At 38.2% G+C, this 21,361-nt stretch overlaps 1 protein-coding gene across 1 annotated transcript; it reads right to left on the bottom strand.

The window, feature by feature from the left end:
- Window positions 1–2,161: 2,161 nt before the first annotated feature.
- On the bottom strand, window positions 2,162–2,799 carry LOC140981623 (uncharacterized). The gene is made up of 2 exons (XM_073448048.1): window positions 2,394–2,799; window positions 2,162–2,235 (listed from the first exon to the last, which is right to left on the bottom strand). The coding sequence occupies exons 1-2, from the start codon at window positions 2,797–2,799 to the stop codon at window positions 2,162–2,164; spliced, it is 480 nt and encodes a 159-aa protein (XP_073304149.1).
- Between the last annotated feature and the right edge of the window lie 18,562 nt (window positions 2,800–21,361).

Here is a 21,361-nt window from a genome sequence, read left to right as displayed (position 1 = left end):
ATATAAGAATTACCAAAAGAAGGGGGAAAGGGCCCCATAAAATCTATGCCCCAAACGTCAAAAAGTTCCACTTCCAAAACATTTGTCAGTGGTAATTCGTGACGCCTAAAGATGTTTTCTAACCTCTGGCATCTATCACATGATTTTAATAAGGTATAACTATCTTTAAACAAACTAGGCCAATAAAAACCAGATTGCAATACCTTAGCTGCTGTTCGTGATGCTCCAAAATGTCCACCATATGGTGAAGAATGACATTTCTCCAGAATTTGTTGTGCTTCGATACCTTCCACGCATCTCCTAATCACTCGGTCAGCACACCTCTTATACACAAATGGATCATCCCAATAAAAGAACTTGATATCATGGACGAACTTCTTCTGATGATGATAGCTCAAATCTGGAGGGAGGGTGCTGCAAGACAAAAAATTAGCAATATCAGCAAACCAAGGAAGTACAGAATTTACCTCAAAAAGCTGTTCATCTTGAATTGTTTCCTGTATAACTCCCTCTTCTTTCGTCTCCTCCAGCTCCAGTCTTGACAAGTGGTCAGCCACTTGATTTTCAGTTCCTTTCTTATCTTTTACTTCGAAGTCACATTCTTGCAGTAGCAAAATCCACCTTTTTAAGCGTGGTTTTGCATCCTTCTTGGCGAATAGGTAGAGAATAGCTGCATGATCAGTAAAAACAATTACCTTTGTGCCGATAAAGTAGGGCCTGAATTTGTCGAAAGCAAACACCACTGCAAGCATCTCCTTCTCAGTTGTAGTGTAATTTTTTTGTGCTGCATCCGTTGTGTGGCTTGCGTAGTAAATTGCCCTAAACATCTTTTCCCTTCTTTGGCCTAAGACAGCGCCCACTGCATAATCACTAGCATCACACATTAGCTCAAAGGGCTCCTTCCAGTCCGACACTATCATAATCGGTGCAGTCACCAATGCCTTGTTGATCTTCTCGAACGCCTGCAAACAGTCATCATCAAATATAAAAGCAGACTCTTTCTCAAGTAAATTACACAAGGGTTTAGTAATCTTAGAAAATTCTTTGATAAATCTACGATAAAACCCGGCATGTCCAAAGAAACTCCTAATCCCTTTGATACTCTTTGGTGGTGGAAGCTTTTCAATTGCAACCACTTTGGCTCTGTCTACCTCTAATCCCATAGAAGATACTTTATGTCCAAGAACAATGCCCTCTTGGACCATAAAGTGACACTTTTCCCAGTTAAGAACTAAGTTCTTTTCCTGACATCTCTGCAAAACAAGGGATCAGTTATGTAAACAATGATCAAACGAAGAACCAAATACCGAAAAGTCATCCATGAAGACTTCCATTATTTCCTCCACCATATCTGCAATTATGGCCATCATGCACCTCTGGAAAGTGGCAGGTGCATTGCATAGCCCAAAAGGCATTATCCTAAAAGCAAACGTGCCATAGGGACACGTGAAAGTAGTCTTCTCCTGATCTTCTGGCGCTATAGCAATTTGGTTATAACCTGAATAACTATCTAAAAAGCAATAATGACAATAACTAGCAAGTCTATCAAGCATTTGATCAATAAAAGGAAGTGGAAAATGATCTTTACGTGTGGCATTATTCAATTTTCTATAATCAATACATACTCGTCATCCAGTCACAGTACGAGTAGATATTAGTTCATTAATGTCATTCTTTACCACAGTCATTCCACTCTTTTTAGGCACAACTTGTACAGGAGACACCCAACTACTATCAGTAATGGCATAAATTACACCAGCATTTAACAATTTTAGTACCTCATTTTTCACGACCTCCTTCATGGCTGGATTTAGCCTCCTCTGATGATCCACAAAAGGAGTATATGACTCCTCCATTAAAATTTTATGCATGCATATAGTGGGGCTAATTCCCCTAATATCCGAAATCGACCATCCTATACCATTTTTATATTTCCTTAATACTCTCAATAGTTTATCTTTTTTAGCACATGTAAGAGATGAAGAGATAATTACCGGATATGCAGACTTCTCACCTAAAAATGCATAGCAAAGGTGACTTGGTAGTTCCTTCAAATCAGGGGAAGGTGGTTTTACCTCAATTTTTTCATTTACATTCAACTCCTCATGCGGTGCATTTCTCCTTTCTTTCTGAAGTGCCTCAAGAGCCTCCATTTGCTCTTTCACTCTTCCCAATCGTCTTCATCAACAGTTCCGACAGCACCTATCAAACAGCTCTCCAAAGGATCCCTAGTTCCTGCACATTCAACAGACATACATGAGTCTATAACATCAATGCTTTTACAAGTGCTTACCTCATTTGATTCCTTCGTGGCGTGATAGATATTAAAAATGACTGCTTCTCCGCCAACTCTCAAGGTGAGTTCACCCTTATGTACGTACATCTATCAATGCCCTTCCAGTAGCCAGAAATGGTCTCCCAAATTAATGGAGCATCATGATCTTCTTCCATATCTAAAATCACAAAGTCAGCAGGAAAAATAAATTTATCCATTTTTACCAGTACATCCTCGACGATCCCAAGTGGATACGTGAGACTTCTGTCTGCAAGTTGTAAGGTAATAGTGGATGGCTTGACCTCTCCTAGCTCCAATTCCCTGTAAATAGAAAATGACATCAAATTAATACTTGCTCTCAAATCACATAAAGCTTTACTACATTTAGAACTACCAATAAAGCAAGGAATAGTAAAACTCCCTGGATCTTTTAATTTTTGTGGTAGCTTCTTTTGCAGTATGGCGCTACACTCTTCAGTCAGTTTCACAGTTTCAAACTCCTGCAGCTTTCTCTTCTTAGACATCACATTTTAATAAATTTTGTATAATTTGGCATTTGCTCCAGAGCATCAGCAAATGGTATGTTGATGTGTATCTTCTTAAAAATCTCTAAGAATTTTGCAAACTAATCATCCAAATTCTTCTTTTTGAATCTCTGGGGGTATGGAAGAGTCGGCTTAAATGCTGGAGGTTGTTCAATTTCAATTTCAGCTTTGGATTCCTCAGTTTCACCTTCTTCAACTGTCTTCTCACTTTCCACTCTCTTTTTAGGACTTTGTACCTCCAATTCCTTTCCATTCCTTAAAGTGACTGCCTTGCACTGCTCCTTTGGATTAACTTCTGTGTTACTAGGGAATTGGCCCATGTTCTGATCTCTCAAAGCGTTGGCCAACTGCCCAATCTGCGTCTCCAAAGATTTCATTGTAGCACCCATATTTCCCATGTGAGTCTCCATATTGTCAAGACGAGACTCAGTCCTTGCCATCTTTTTTCCAGACTCAGCAAAAAACGTTCCTACCAAATCCTCAAACGAAGGCTTTCCTTCCCCCTTTGGTGTATTGAACCCCGGTGGAGGATTCAACACATTTTTATTATTTGCATATGAAAAATTTTCATGATTTCTCAATCCTGGATGATAAGTATTAGGGGGAGGGTTACCTCGATATCCACCAAATCCTCCAAAATTTCTGTTGTTGATATACTGAGCTTCTTCAGGAAGAGATGGCTCTTCAGCAACAATGACTGGACCCTCAGTCTCCGCTGTGCTCACCTTATTCATAGCTACTATCTGTGTAGTCAATGCTGATACTTGCGCAGTGAGTGATGTGATAAGATCCACAGCATAAACTCCAGCTGTCCTCTTTACTCCTGACCTCTCGGATGGCCACTGTTAGCTGTTTATAGTCATCTGCTCAAGCAGGTCATAATTTTCTCAGGAGATTTGGCAAAGATCGTGCCACCAGCCGCTGCATCCACTGTTCCTCTTGTTTGCCCATTCAGATCGTTGTAGAATAACTCAATTTGCACCCAGTCTTCAAAACCATGGTTTGGGCATTTTCTCAATAGTTCCTTGTATCTTTCCCACGCCTCATAGAGTTGCTCAAAATCAGTCTATCTGAAACTGCTAATTTCAATCTTCAACGGTGCAGACTTTGCAGGAGGAAAGTATTTTGCCAGAAATTTTGTCGCCAGCTCTTGCCATGTAGTGATACTTCCCAAGGGAAGCGATTGGAGCCATCCTCTTGCTTGGTCCCTGAGAGAAAATGGAAACAAACGCAATCTAATAATATCATCAGAAACATTATTAATTTTTACCGTATCCGTGATTTCCAGGAATGTCCTCAAATGAACATGAGGATCAGAAGTGGCAGTTCCAGCAAACTGGTTTTGCTGAACCATATTGATCAGAGCAGGCTTCAACTCGAAATTATTGGCGTTGATGGTCCCTCTTGCAATACCAGAGTAATGATTTTTGATCACTGGTAGGAAGTGATCTCTGATGGGTATAGCCTCTGGCGGGTTTTGTCTGTAATTCTCTCTGTGTTCAGCCATTGAATTGATCACTTCTCTTCTTGCTTTTCTTAATCTTGTCACAGTTCTTTCGATCTCCGGATCAAAAATAAGCAAGTCAGGTTTTTGCGTTCTTAGCATGCACTGTCAAACAGAAAAGAATGAAAAATTCAATCAATATAAAATAAAAAAATAAAAAGCTCTAAATTAAAATCTAGACTAATTGGTAACAATACTGATATAAATTAAAATTTTGACACTCCCCGGTAACGGCGCCAAAAACTTGTTGCGTGTTTTCTTGATTGCTCGCAAGCAGACAATGTCAAGTTATAGTAGAATGTGAGTAGAGTATCGTTCCCACGAGAAGTGTAACCCAAACGTATATCAATGCTTGTAATTAAAATAGTCTCGACTTTATCTAGAAAAATCAATAAAAAGGTTGGTTTTCTTGGAATTAATAAATTGCAAAATTAATAACTAATCACCAAATTGAGGAAAATATCAAGGCGAGGAAATATCTAGAGAAATGATTTCACTAAGTTTCTACGATAATTATTTTCAGTTCAATTTATATTCACGAATTCCAATCAATTAATAGCCAAGAACACTTACTTGTTTTATTCCCCCTTTCCAAAGTGACGAATAAATTGTATCAATCAATCTTCGATTCAATTATTCCTAATAAAATCTAAGTTCAATTGAGAGATGCAAACAATGCTCTTACCTAAGGCTCGCTAAAGTTATACGCCTTCGGAACGCTATAAACATTCAACGATGTGTTTCTAATGATCTATAATCCTAATCCCTCTCCCGAGTTATAGAATTAATCAGAAAACACACAATTTATGGCCATTAAATTGCAGTAGAATAAACACAAAGAAACACAATTAAACGAGAAGGAATTCCATTATATAAAAACCGAGTCAAATTATCGTATCCACAAAGCTACATCATCCTCTAGAACAGAAAATTAGTTCATGACGAAATCTAGATAAAAACAACGCATGTTCAAAGTTTTAGACATGGAAATACGAGAAAATGGAAAAATGGAAGAACAGATAACAAATCCAAAGTGTAGTCTCTGTCCCCAGATTCGTCGTTCTTCGTATTTGTAATTGACCTTCGCGCTCTGGATCGTCGTCTCGTGTTCGCTCCTGCTCTCCTCTCTAGTTTTTCTCCAAAAACGGTGTCCTCTAGAATCTGAACCCTTGCTTTCTTTTTATTTTCCCCTCCGGGCCGTGATTCGAAGCCCAATTAATCTTTGTTTTGCCGCCATTAGCGCCGCAGCACTTAATAAGAGGCGCCTAGGCGCCGGTCAGTTTTGAATGTTAGCGCCGCGGCGCTTGTTTCTTAACGCCTAAGTGCTTGTCTCTCGGCCTTGAGGTGCCGCGGCGCTGTGTGGGCAGCGCCTAGGCGTTTATTCTTCGGCAATGTTGCGCCGCGGCGCTTCTTGGGTAGCGCCTAGGCGCTCGTCTTTCGCACAAATGAGCGATGCGGCTCTTGTTTCGGCGTTGCGGCTCTCTCAAAAAAACATCTCTAAACCATCCCAAAGTTGTATATCCCCTGCACTACACAAAAAACAACAAAAACCAAGCATAAATATGTTCGAAACCAGCAGAGATCAAATAACATATAAATTAAGTGCAATTCTTGCACTTATCACATATCAATCGAAACATCCTTCAAACACTTGAACCAGAAGTGTTAGATCAACCAGTTGAACAGGAAGCTACTCCTGATAATCAGTTGGTGGAGCCTATTGAAAATATTCAGTTACCAACTGATGCAGCAGCAACTGAAACTGAAGAAAATACTCAGTTGGAAACTGAAGCAGTTGCTAACTTGGATGCAACAAATGCATAGTACATATGGAAGAAATCACATCCTCTTGAATTAAGAATAGGTAATCCATCTGATCCGGTAAAAACTCGCAATCAAATGCTTAATCTATTTATTCATTCAGCTTTTATTTACCAACTGGAACCAAAGAAAACTGATGAAGCTCTTGTTGATCCTAACTGGATAAATGCTATGCAAGAAGAGTTAAATCAGTTTACCCATAACAATGTCTGGAACCTAGTTTCAAAACAAGTTTCAAAAACTATTATAGGTACAAAATGGGTGTACAGGAACAAACTGAAAGAAGATGGTTCAGTTGTGCGCAACAAAGCAAGACTAGTAGCACAAGGGTACAGGCAAAAAGAAGGAATTGATTACGATGAAACATATGCACCAGTTGCAAGACTTGAGGCAATCAGAATATTCATTGCCTATGCATCATTCAAGAATTTTAAAGTCTACCAGATGGACGTGAAGAGTGCATTCCTGAATGGTCAGTTGCAAGAAGAAGTCTATGTTGAACAACCTCTAGGTTTTATCAATCATCATTTTCCTCATCATGTCTACCATTTGAACAAAGCCTTATATGGTCTTAAACAAGCTCCAAGAGCTTGGTATGAAACTCTTTCAAAATTTCTAACTGATCACGATTTTTCTGTTGGATCAGTTGATAAGACGTTGTTCAAATTCTCTAAAAATGATCATATTTTACTTGTTCAAATTTATGTTGATGACATTATATTTGGGTCAACTAACCCAAATTATGCGAGAAATTCGCTAAGTTGATGCAGGATAAATTTGAAATGAGCATGATAGGTGAACTGACATTTTTCCTTGGACTGTAAATGAAGCAATTGGAGACTGGTATTTTTATCAGTCAAACTAAATACACGAAGAAGTTGCTCAAGAAATTTGGCATGGAATCATGTTCAGCTGCAAGTACTCCCATGAGTTCATCAATAAAACTGGACACTGATCAAGGGGGAATATCAGTTAAGATGACACTCTACAGAGGTTTAATAGGTTCCTTATTGTACCTAACTGCCAGTCGTCCTGATATTGTATTTGATGTCTGTATGTGTGCTAGATTTCAAGAAATCCTAGACAATCGCTTTTTTCAGCTGCCAAACGTATTTTAAAATATCTTAAAGGCACGCCAAATGTTGGGTTATGGTACTCTAAAGACTCTTCTTTCAATTTAGTTGGATATTCAGATGCAGATTATGCAGGATGTAAGCTTGGTCGTAAAAGTACAAGTGGATCATGTCAGTTTCTAGGAGACAGACTGATTTCTTGGTTCAGTAAGAAGATACATCCATAGCTACTTCCACAACTGAACTAGAATATCTTGCTGCTGGAAGATGCTGTGCTCAATTTCTCTGGATCCAGCAAAAACTGAAAGATTACGGAGTTATTGCCAAAGAATCACCTATATTTTATGACAATACTAGCACGATTGCTATCACTTACAACCCCGTTTTCACTCAAGGACCAAGCACATAGATGTCAGGCATCACTTCAACAAGCAGCTGACATCTTCACCAAACCATTGCCCGAGACTAAGTTTTCTTACTTTCGCAATATATTTGGTTTAATTGATTTAACTTGATTATATCATGGTTATTATCATTTTTTTATTATCATTCGCAACTAAGTCTTTTATCATCTGCTAATTTCTCAGTCAGTTAGTTGCAGTTAATAACATTTCAGTTGAATTATTTTCAGTTTCATGATATTCGTCTAACACCAGTTTGTATGCAGAAAAGTAAAAATACAACGATAAACTAAATAAACATTTTATTTATTATAAACGAAGCGTACATTGATGATTTCCTTCTTAGCAGCAGACCTCCACAAGGTCAACCAACCGGTTAAAACCTCTGTGGAAGTCTTCAGGAAGCCCTCTGAAATAGCAATGTGTTTCAGAGTCCTCTTCTCTTTCTTAAGCATCAATAGGTAGACACCTTCATCTGTGAAGATGTCCACCTCATCAGCAACGCGCAGGTGCCGCCGATATTTCTTCATTTGTGCCACCCGTTTGGGGGTGGCAACTGCTCCTCCCTGCTGAAGGGACTGGAGATCTTGAAGCATTTGCCAGAATCTGAGAATCTTGTGGAAGACTTCATCTTCCATGGCAGTCTTCCTTGTTACCAACGCTGAATCCATGAATTCTTCGCCCATGTCTGGAACCTTAGAACTGCTTGCACCTGCCATTATATCTCTTGAAATATATATTTGCTAATGTGTTAAGACTAACCATGTTACTCCTATTTATAACACAGGTTCAAAGCAACTGAAGGGACGAAATCTTTACACCCGACGTTTCATCTTCTGAAGCATAAGATTTATTTTATTTTATTACGTCACTCTATCTGTTGTTTAGATTTTCGAAATTTAAACATGCATTTATTAAGGGGGAATATCGGTTTTAAGAAGTTAACTGAGAAGACAGTAGTTAGTGAATTTTCATCTGAAATGATTCAATCTCACAACTGATCGTTCAGTTGATAATTTAACTAATCTTCTCATAAAGTTAACTAATTAATCGTATTTTATTCCAAATCAAGTGATGTGACTGTTATTTTTTGCATTGAATGATGAATAGCGTTTTAAAACGTGGACCCACTTGAAACATTTAAAATTGTACACACGTTTTTAGCACACGTACACATTTTTTTTATTCAAATTTCTGTGGACTGACACGTGTCTAGAAATTGAACAGTCACTTACATATGTACCTTTTTCCTGCTCCAATTCAGTTCTTCCTTACTCGAACATTACTTTTCAGAGCAAATTCATACTCAGAGCTTTTACCTTGCAAAATTTCAGGTCTTCTAACTCTCAGAAATGGCAAACCAAGTTCTCATACATATTCTGAATGCTATGGCTGTCAACTTTGAATCTGTTCTATCAGTCAATGATACCAATGTCAAGAACGTATTTCTGAAATTGGAAGCAGCCAGCTTAAAGACATTTCTGGGACAATCCTCTCATGAAATTTATCCACAGGAGCTTCATGACTTCTACTCAACTGGCTACGTTACTGTTGATGGAAACGTCGCTGCTACTGTCAATGGTTAGTTGCTGATCATTTCGGAAGAATCTTTCGGCGAACTATTTCAATTGCTTACTGATGGGCTTAACAATTTCTTTGAGGTGAAAGCCTCTGATATTGAGGAGATGCAGTCTCTTCTGTCAGCTGATGGTCGGAAAATCAAAGTTTTCGATCACAAGAAAGAGCTCAAGCCAGAAATTCAACTGTTGGCTGATATTTCAGCTAAGAGAATACTAGCTAAGGCTGGTTCATTTGATGCCCTTACTCTTGAAAAATTTCAAGTCATGACGGTGATCATGGCTGAGAAGAAGATGAACTGGAGGAATATTATTTTCACTATTCTGATAAATATGCTTCAGTCAACGAAGCAATCACGGGGATATGCCGTGCAAATCAGTTTTCTACTGAAGATGAAGGGGCTAGTGGGTGATACTGCTGAGAAATAATCCAAGTTCAAAGTCTTCAATGCTAAGAATGTCCAACCACCAAAGCCCAAATTGGACATCTCTTCTGAACAATTTGTAAAAATCAAAAAGGAGATTGGGACGCAACAGAAGGCTCCCAAATAAGTGAAAAAGGCTAAGACTCTGGCTCAACTGAAGACGACAAAGAGGAAACTGATTGTCAGTGAATCAGATTCTGAGAAGACACCCTCTCCAAAGATTGCCAAGAAGCCGAGAACTCAGACAACCAAGCCAGCAGATGTGCTGGAAGCAATCCCAACTGAACGATTGAAACAATCGGATGCCCAACAGCCTATTTAGGCTATTCCACTGAAAGCTATTCCAGCTGAAGTCTCAACTGCGGTTCAGTTACCTCCCCAACTGCTCCATATAAAAAGTCCATCACCACATCTGGTGAAAAGAACAAATCAGCAGGAGTCAAAGTTCCTATGACCCATATTAATCGCCCTACTATTCTTCCTCCTGCACGACCTAAAGGAGTTGTAATTCAGGAACTGTTGGATAATACTCAATCAGGACTGAGCATTCCTCATGTCCTTACTGATCAAAAAGGCAAGGGAAAATTAATCGAAGAGCCCAGGCCAACTAATGCCATTCAGACTCACATTGACGTCCAGGTCAATGCTTTTGCTGAGTCTCACCTGAAAACTTATGATGCGTGGATTAGATTCAGAACTCACGTTTTTGCTAAACAGTTGAGGAGGAAGTCTCAATTGGAAAAATTCATTAAACTGGAAGCAGCAGTTTTCAGAGTTGTCAAAGCTGCTACCATTGTTCAGGTACTGAATAGAAAAAATTATTTCTTTGATCAAATAAGAGCCAAGAAGTTGTATCAATTTCTTGATAAACTTAAGAGCAATTACAACCCAACCAGTCCAACTGGTTACAATGACAGAGTTGTGTTCACTCAGTTGGATACGGACCTTATCGCTTTACAAATGGAGATAAAACAATGGAAACTGGATCAAGAGTTGGTAATTCCGGCAGATCCCACAAAATCTTCAGAAGAGGAAGCATAAACTTTATCTCAGAATAGAAAGCCATCCAAAGAACTGCCTACTACTTCAACTGAGCCAGTCAAGGATGTGCCTCAATCATCTTCTGCTACTAATCCTCTCATATACACTGATGCTGAATTATCTCTAGCAAATATCGATGAAATTATCCAATCAGTCGCCGTAGCATTTCAGCCCAATGTGTCTTCAACTGATCCAGCAGTCGTGGAGGATACATTTGATACAACTGAGGAACCAGTTCAATCCTTCATCCTAACTGAACAAGAATTTCTACATGAAGATCCGGTTCAGTCACCTGTCATGACTGAACAGGTAGTTGCTGAAACAATGGAGGATCAGCAGTGCTTAACTGATAAACCAAACACTTCTTCTGATCTGAATTGTTCTTCTCCTCCCCAGCTTCAACAGGAAGCCCGTGTAGAAGATGCTCCAGAAATGGTACGTGCAGAAATGGTAGCAACTGACGGGACTATGGTGATCTTTGATCAAGCTACCAGAGAACAGGAACCAGGGACATCTGGACCTATATCTACTCATCCTTCAATGGATATTGATTCAGTACTTGAAGAGATTCAGGTCATCCAGCACAACCTGTCAAATATGATGACCGCCATTTCAGACATCCAATACTCAGCTTGCTCATACTCTAAAGCTGAATTCTTCAAATGAATTAAATTCTGTGAGACTGAAGCAAATTCAAGCTACTGTGACCTCTCTCTCATTTACAATGGAAGAAATCAAAAAGAACAGAGGTATGGATGAAATTCTTTCCCTAACTCAAGATGCAATTGGCAAACGGGTTGAATTTTTGGAGACAACTGTTTCCAGAAAGATAGATATGCTGCAAAATGTTGTGCTCAATGTTGTTTCAGACGTATCCACTACTGTTAAGATCTTATCAACCGATGTTCGGAAGTTATCTAACAAGATGGATGTGTTTGACAAAAAAGAGGAAGAGACTAAAGCTAAAGCTCAACTAGATCAACAGCAACATCAAGACAAAGAGAAGAAATCTCACATAAGAACTTTTAGCAGTTGATTGATTCGTTTTAGCAGATTTTTGAAGATTATTGAAGATTATTGTACTCTTTCATTACTTGTACAAATCTGTACACTGAGAAAGTTATCTATAAAGAAGTTCAGTTGTTCATGATCTTATTTTATCTACAATGAGCTCAGTTGATCAGTTCTTATTTGCTTAGTTTTGTCAAACACCAAAAGGGGGGAAATTGTTGGAAACTAAGTTTCGGATGTTTGACAAACTGAAGGGCTAAAAGATCGAATTAACTGATCATATAAACTAAACATAATCGAACGCCTCAACTGAATCCAGCAACTGAACTATCCAACCAACTGATCTACGTAACTGGACGCGCAGTCAACTGACTGCAGTTGTGAACTTTATCAGCTTCTACCTTTCAGCTGGGCACGTCATCAGTTGAAAACCACAACCAAAAAATAGTACAACAGTCTGCAACTGTTAGTGGGAACGCCGCATTTCAGAAAAAGCGCATTGTACTATTGGCAGAGGAATTTTGACTTGGCACATCAACGGATAGAAAGTTTAAACCGCATTCAATATTACCGTTGAAGGGAAGCCTATAAATAGCAGAGAGAAGCAGCTGAAGAACAAGAACAAAACTTTACAATCAGTTGTGAAGAGTGAACTAGCAATCTTTCTTACTGTTACTTTGCTGAAATTTACGCTCACACTTATCATATACATTCATAGCTGTTAGGTTATATTTCGAGCATTTTAGCACATTGTGATTACTGTGAAACTTGATCCTAGAGATCAGTTGTGCTAAGTTTTTCAATCGAGTAAATTGAGTTGTAAACTAAGAGTTTCAGTTTTGGCATTGTTAAGTCCAGACTGTAATGCCCGAGATTTAATTACTGTAATCAGAAGTGGATTAATTATCAATATTGAGACTGGAGGAGCTCAAGAGGAGAAGCCGGGAGTCGGTGTAATATAAGCCAAGATGTTGGACAGAACATCTGGCGCCCGAGCGGTAGGAAAAGACCGGCCGAGCGCCAATGTTGAACAAGAGGAATACTCGGACAGAAGGTTCGGCGCCCGAGCGGTAGTTTGTGACCGCCCGAGCGCCAAAGTTCAATAGAGATATGTCTCGGACAGAACATCCCGCGCCCGAGCGGTAAATTGTGACCGCCCGAGCGCCGACTGAAATTCAAGAAGAATGTGCCACGTCGCTTGGACATGCAATTGATATGTATAAGTTTCTTTCTCCTTCAAAAAAACTGAAGAAAAGAAACGAGAAAGCTCCGAGAAATATCCTTACGCCTTTTCGCGTGTAGATTTGTGCTTTACGAAAGATCCGCCCGTTAGATTTTGAATCCGACTTCGGTACTGTGTTCCTATCGACGCAGGCTACAACTGGACGTAAGTTTTACTACGTTTCGATATGTCTTGCAATTATGATATTGTCAGAATCGGATATGATTCATATATGATGTTCTTGACATGCTAGACATCATAGAATCGAAGTCAGATGGAGAAACAAATTGATTATGAAATTTTTATGATTTTTCAGAAGTATATTGATTGGTATTGGACATATTTGGTTATTGATTGATTTTAGATGATATTGGATATTGGTTATGGATTGTAATTGATATCTATTTATATTGTATTGACGGGGATATCGAGATTATTCCGTTATGTCGTTGATTTTGAGTTAGATTCAGAATTATACAGATATTGATTATAAACCGTGATATTGTATCTGTGATGTTGAGATTGACGGGGTTACTAAGACCGTATTGTTATGCCGTCGAAACATCAGCAAATTGATATTGATCAGATTCAGTATTGATAGATTGGATCGTTATATCGTTGACATTGATCAGATTATGTTTTTATTTAAGTATTGTTCAGAAAAGATATTGAATTGAGTTGTATATTGATATTGTACCTATGCGATTGTCATTATATTGTTGGGTATGGACAGAGTTGAATTCGAGACTTCGACGTCGTCAAACGGAGAAGATAAAGGTATAAATTAATGTTGAGTTGGGATTGCACAACTCGAGTGAGGTTTGACTCGAGTTTCCCTAAATCACATACTTTATTTTATTGCATTGATATTTGCAATTAATGAATGAATTGATATGCTTGTTCTATTGATATATAGATAGCAGGTATTAAATGATTGGTCTTGTGACAGAAGTGCCTGATAGTGATAGAATCGTCACTGGCACATTGCACATTGTCACAGGATAGGAATATGGCAGAAGTGCCATAGTCTTTGACAGATAGGTCAGGACATCGGACGTTTGGTCATATCGAAGTGGATAGAATTGGAGTTGCTTCTATTACTGATGTTCGATATGGAAAGGGCCAAAGTCTGTGAATAAGAACGTACCACCACCCCGATCGGGAGTGTAGGTGGGTGTATGTTCTTATTCTGATCGGGATCCCTAGATTAGGACTGAGTCGAGTCTGAGTCGGAGAATCACGGAAAGTGATTCATTGATTAATATTGATTTATGAATCCTGAATATGGTACATGGATTTATGTTCCTGATTTTGGTACATGTTTAGAATATGACTTTTTATTGATATTGATTCATGTTTCGGATTATGATACATGCGATGAATACTTTATTCATGTTTTGATTAGGATGCATGTTATGAATATCTTTTATATGATGTTACATTGATTATATGATTGCATGTATACATGGTTTATACTGAGAATATAATTCTCACCGGAGTTATCCGGCTGTTGTCTTGTTTGTATGTGTGCATGACAACAGGTGGGACAGGATCAGGGTCATGCAGGGGATGAGAGATCGAGATAGCGTGGAGATTACGGGCGTAGAAGATCACTAGTTGTTTCTTACTAGACATGTACTGAATTTCTAAACACTAGTATGTTAATTGTAGTTGAACATGTGAATGTTATTTGGAGTTAAATAAGATGACAGTACTTTTATATAATGTCTTGTGCTTGTTTATATACATTTGAATAAATGTTAAAAGCAAAAATTTTGACCCACAATTTCTAGTAACGATCCAATTAATCCCAAGATAATCGAGTTAGAGCCCGGGTCCCCACACAAACTGAAGTGGGTCTGTACAAGTCTTGTATTGATCAAAGTCTTTTAGTCGAAATCATATCTTCGTGATAGAAGGGGTGACGTAAGAGTAATTGAAATCTCTGAACATCCAGAAACAAACCTTGTGCATCTTTTACAAGCTTTTCAGTTACAATATTCTATCTTTCAGTCAGTTATATTCCGCACTTAACTGTTAACTGACTGTGATCGGCTGACAAGATTTTGAGAATCAGTTTATAACCAAACTGATTCAAACCTTCGAGAAAGAGTTAAAAAACCACGAGTGTTTATTCAACCATCCTGTAGAGGCCTCTAAATACGTACTTAAAAATTTGCAGAAAATTTAAAATTTTTCTTTTTAATTAATTAAAATGCCTCATTCATAAATAAATAACTGATAAAAGTTTAACCATTCAAAATAGCAGCGGAAATAAATGTTTGTTTGCAAAATAATAATTTTAAACAATTCAACAACGAAGAAATTTGTTTGAGTCAAAATAGTAAATGCTAAAAACATGAGGTCCTCGGGTTCCACTACTGCCGACCCAAGCTAGCTCACTGGTCCCCGCCCTCGGTCCCTGCATCATCGGTACCTACAACAATCAAGTCTAGTGAGTCTAAAGACTCAGCATGCATATATCTTAAATAACGAGTAAATAAATAATAAAATTGCATGCAAGTGAAAATATCATGTCGTGAGGCATAACGTAAAATATCGTGTCATGATTAATTATAATAAGTGCATAACTGAACTGAAAATCATAGTGAAAATGTTTGCTCCTTGGAGCCCTGTAGTGAAATAACTTGTAATAATTTTCTTGGTAAGATTATGGTCTACACAAGTGGCCCCTGAACTGAACTGAACTGACCGGTAACTGACGACCGGGTGAAATAATAATCCCATGACCGGTAACTGACCACCGGGTGAAGTAATAATCCCATGACCGGTAACTGGCGATCGGGTGAAGTAATAATCCCATGATAGTAAAGTGACCACAAGCAATATCGCATAAATCTCAAAATGAATATTTTGCACGTAATATAATTAAATAGCATAATTGAATATGAACAATTTCGATTTTCTTGCATTAAAATCAAGTACTTGCGATATTTAAAAATACCTATATGGCTTGATTGAAGAGTGAAAGAAGATATAAACATGCCTTGGTTTGTTTTGACAGAAAACAATCGAAATAACGACGCGGCGCGGCGGAGACGGAGTCCTCTTCACTTTCTTACTTTTTCTCTCTTAATTCCTTTAAACCAATCATGCATCCTAATTATTATAATAGCGAAAAAAATCGTAAACATGATGCATGAACATTTAAAAATATCATGATTTGTGCTCAGCGCGCTGCCATGACCAAAATCTCACCCCGGGTGCAAAATGACCATTTGGCCCCTGAAAACCCAAAAATTATCGTTTCACACCTGGACCTCTAAAATTGACCCAAAGATTACCAAACTCCTTAAAATGTCCCAAAACATTTTTAAAAGCGTCCCTAGACGTAAACTCGAGCTTATTTCATAACTTAACCGAATTGTTTTAAAAATTTGGACCGAGATCTCGGTTTTAACCCGAATCAACTCGAAACTTAACTGAATTTTTCCCAACTTTTTGTCATATCTTAAAAACACTATAATGGTCCTAAAATCTTAATTTCATACCCTTATATCCACGGCTGATGGTCCAGCATTTGAATGAATCTCTCGGTCCTACCCACTTAAATCACCCTTATGCACTAACCTCCAAGGTCACGTCCTAGCTCACCACCGACGGTTCAAGCCTCGACTCCACCTTACCTAGACCACCCTAGGACCTTGCTGGACTCACTAGACTCACGGCCCCAGCTACATGCAGGCTGCAACCTGCTGAAAGCCTAGAAACAACACAACCCATAATCCGAGTCCTAGCCCCTCGCACTTGCACTCGATCAAACGGCCTTGAGGACGGTTCCAACAGCGGTCAAGCCTCTCTAAACCGTGTCTCAGACCCAGCAGGGCCTGGTCCAAGGCTTGGTTCAGCCCTCGCACCGCCGACAAACCAAATCTCTCGATCTTGACCTCACACACCCTCACATGCGCTTGACCGAACGAATTTCCCTCGAGCTTGGCTACCCGAATCTCCAGCACATATACATCATTAAACACAGCCTGCACAACCCTCTAACATCACTAACTTGACAGCCCTTGCACAAAAATGGGAAAGACGTGAGTAGTTGATCAAAAGATGCAAGAACATATGTAAAAACCAAAGATTCTTCATGTACAAGGCTGGACCGAGATTTTCACACACGATGCAACATTTAACAGCATGTATACAGCATATGTGATGCAAAAACAAAGGTACAATGCGTGCCTTGATGAGATGAAGAAAGCCCATGGGCTGTTCCCGATCCAACTAGCGGGAGTCGGTTGTCCCATGGCAGCATTACTCACTGACTCCTGCAGCCCAGGCACTGGAGTTTGTGCCTCCCCAGACTCGAACCTAAGATCTCCTGGACATATAGATACTTAGCACAAGTCTGGTACCAATTGAGCTATACCAGCTGTTGAGGCCTCTAAATACGTACTTGAAAATTTGCAGAAAATTTAAAATTTTTCTTTTTAATTAATTAAAATGCTTCATTCATAAATAAATAACTGATAAAATTTTAACCATTCAAAATAGCAGCGCAAGTAAATGTTTGTTTGCAAGATAATAATTTAAAACAATTCAACAACGAAGAAATTTGTTTGAGACAAAATAGTAAATGCTAAAAACATGAGGTCCTCGGGTTCCACTACTGCCGACCCAAGCTAGCTCACTGGTCTCCGCTCTCGGTCCCTGCATCATCGGTACCTACAACAATCAAGTCTAGTGAGTATAAAGACTCAGCATGCATATATCGTAAATAACGAGTAAATAAATAATAAAATTGCATGCAAGTGAAAATATCATGTCGTGAGGCATAACGTAAAATATCGTGTCATGATTAATTATAATACGTGCATAACTGAACCGAAAATCATAGTAAAAATGTTTGCTCCTTGGAGCCCTGTAGTGAAATAACTTGTAATAATTTTCTTGGTGAGATTATGGTCTAGGCAAGTGGCCCCTGAACTGAACTGAACTGACCGGTAACTGACGACCGGGTGAAATAATAATCCCATGACCGGTAACTGACGATCGGGTAAAGTAATAATCCCATGACCGGTAACTGGCGACCGGGTGAAGTAATAATCCCATGATAGTAAAGTGACCACAAGCAATATCGCATAAATCTCAAAATTATTATTTTGCACGTAATATAATTAAATAACATAATTGAATATGAACAATTTCGATTTTCTTGCATTAAAATCATGTACTTGCGATATTTAAAAATACCTATATGGCTTGATTGAAGAGTGAAAGGAGATATAAACATGTCTTGGTTTGTTTTGACAGAAAACAAACGAAATAACGACGCGGCGCGGCGGAGACGGAGTGCTCTTCACTTTCTTACTTTTTCTCTCTTAATTCCTTTAAACCAAGCATGCACCATAATTATTATAATAGCAAAAAAAAAATCGTAAACATGATGCATGAACATTTAAAAATATCATGATTTGTGCTCAGGGCGCTGCCATGACCAAAATCTCACCCCGGGTGCAAAATGACCATTTTGCCTCTGGAAACCCAAAAATTATCGTTTCACACCTGGACCTCTAAAATTGACCCAAAGATTACCAAACTCATTAAAATGTCCCAAAACATTTTTAAAAGCGTCCCTAGACGTAAACTCGAGCTTATTTCATAAGTTAACCGAATTGTTTTAAAAATTTGGACCGAGATCCCGGTTTTAACCCGAATCAACTCGAAACTTAACCGAATTTTTCCCAACTTTTTGTCATATCTTAAAAACACTATAATGGTCCTAAAATCTTAATTTCATACCCTTATATCCACGGCTGATGGTCCAGCATTTGAATGAATCTCTCGGTCCTACCCACTTAAATCACCCTTATGCACTAACCTCCAAGGTCACGTCCTAGCTCACCACCGACGGTTCAAGCCTCGACTCCACCTTACCTAGACCACCCTAGGACCTTGCTGGACTCACTAGACTCACGGCCCCAGCTACATGCAGGCTGCAACCTGCTGAAAGCCTAGAAACAACACAACCCATAATCCGAGTCCTAGCCCCTCGCACTTGCACTCGATCAAACGGCCTTGAGGACGGTTCCAGCAGCGGTCAAGCCTCTCTAAACCGTGTCTCAGACCCAGCAGGGCCTGGTCCAAGGCTTGGTTCAGCCCTCGCACCGCCGACAAACCAAATCTCTCGATCTTGACCTCACACACCCTCACATGCGCTTGACCGAACGAATTTCCCTCGAGCTTGGCTACCGAATCTCCAGCACATATACATCATTAAACACATCCTGCACAACCCTCTAACATCACTAACTTGACAGCCCCTTGCACAAAAATGGGAAAGACGTGAGTAGTTGATCAAAAGATGCAAGAACATATGTAAAAACCAAAGATTCTTCATGTACAGGGCTGGACCGAGATTTTCACACACGATGCAACATTTAACAGCATGTATACAGCATATGTGATGCAAAAACAAAGGTACAAAGCGTGCCTTGATGAGAGGAAGAACCAAAACGAAGCAAATGGAGACCCTGGTGAAATTTTCTTTTGCAAGAACAACCATGACCGAAGCTTTTGCTGTGAAAAGGAGCTGAAAACCGAGAGGATTTATTGGGGAAGGGAGAGGGTATCGGTTGGTATAGAATAATTGGTGTAGGGTAGGTTTAGGTTTAGTCTAAGTGTAGTTTAGGTTAATTAAATTGTGTACTAATGAGCCTCAATTAAAATAAAAATTTTTTAAGTCCAATAAGCTTAAAAATAGGCCCATTAAATCCAAACACACTCCCGAAAAATATTTCGTGTTGAAAAGTTTTTTGAAAATATTAGCCGAACCTTCAAAAAGTTCCCCGATTCGCTAAAATTTGCGTACCGTTAAAAATTAAAATCCTGCGGGTAAAAATACCCAATAAATCCCAATTCTTGAAAAATACCTTCAAAACATCTTATATTAATTAATAAAAATTATTCGTGTAATAAAAATAATTTTTTTCCTGAAAATTCTCCGGTCTCCGATCCTCGTTCGAGCATGAAATGCATCTAGAAATCCTAATGCATGAACTGATAAAATTCATGAAATAAATCCCTATCATGCAATAATTATGCCTAAAATGCATGAAAATAATTAAACACAAATTAATAAAATAAACATGCATTTTATGCTTTAAAAGAATTTAATAAAATACCAAATAAATTTAATAACTTGCATGCATGCCAACTTTTTAAATTATATTGACTAACATGCTAAATTACCACTTCTTAAATAAGTCTTTATTAACTTATCTCAATACTCCATCTCCAGTCCGGCCTCACTTATTTAACTGAAAAGATGATAATTAAACTACTACGTAAAATAAATAAATTTAAAGAAAAGAATTTAAATACTCATGCAATAAAAATCATTTTAATTTAAATAATAGAAATTATGCATGGCTTAAACGCAGTCCAAGTTACGGGTTCTACACATCCCTTCTAAACACTCGTTATCCTTTGACCGATCCTATCAAAGACCATTGTTTGAGAAGCATCTCAAAGCAATGAGATTGAGATTATGGGTAGTTGACTACGGGATAAGTGAGAGATTGATAGATTAGGTTCCTAGCAAGCCAACTGTATGTTTGAGCTATATTGACTCTTATGTTACAAAAGATCTTTATTTTAAAAATATTTTACATTTTATTCATTCTCAAAATTTATTTTATTTGTATACTCATGTAATCTGCATAAATAAATATCTTGAATATACCATGATACAATGAGGTCGTACACATGATGGTGATCATGAAACGTAATTAAAATCTAATGTGTATTCTAAACTTGTTACTAGTCGATTCATTCACCTAAAATAATGACAAAGGTCGCTCATGCTCGAAGCTCACATCTGTGATTTGTGTACTATGTTTCATTGGTAAGGACATGGAGATGTTCGATCATACAAAATGAGTCCTGATATGATTGGTTCACTAAGCAACTCTCTTTCGATTTTTCTAAGTTGTTATCATTTATCGAATAGATAAATCCTCAATTATAGTTGTACACCATTAATCTTTGCTACCCGAGACAATACAGAGGCTCTACGTAGTAGTACTGCACTTTTGAGTTGTTTACTGGCTCCACGAGGGTCATCATATGGCGAGATTGAGTGTAGTGTTACGTAGGAGCTATTGCATTGTAGTGTGAGATTCACCGCTCACATATGGTTGTGGATATTCTTTGTGATCTGATGAGTTAATAGTACAAAGAATCTCTGACCATAGTAAAATAACTAGTTTACCATAAAGCATATCTCATACTCTGACCATAACTAATTTTACAAAATTCATCAACCGATAACCTTAAATAAAGCATTCTAAATAATTTAAAATTTCAAAGTTCATTAATCATACATATATCATTATAAATATTATAAATCTCTCAAATTAAATCAAATATAATAAATCATTATAAATACTATAAATATTTCAAAAAAATATTAACATACATAAACATTTTAAAACTCAACGATAC

The sequence above is a fragment of the Primulina huaijiensis genome, chromosome 7 (assembly GCF_012295235.1).
Source record: "Primulina huaijiensis isolate GDHJ02 chromosome 7, ASM1229523v2, whole genome shotgun sequence".
NCBI classification, from domain to species: domain Eukaryota; kingdom Viridiplantae; phylum Streptophyta; class Magnoliopsida; order Lamiales; family Gesneriaceae; genus Primulina; species Primulina huaijiensis.
Note: the sequence above shows the minus strand (reverse complement) of the source record. Positions and strands in the feature narration are given on the sequence as shown.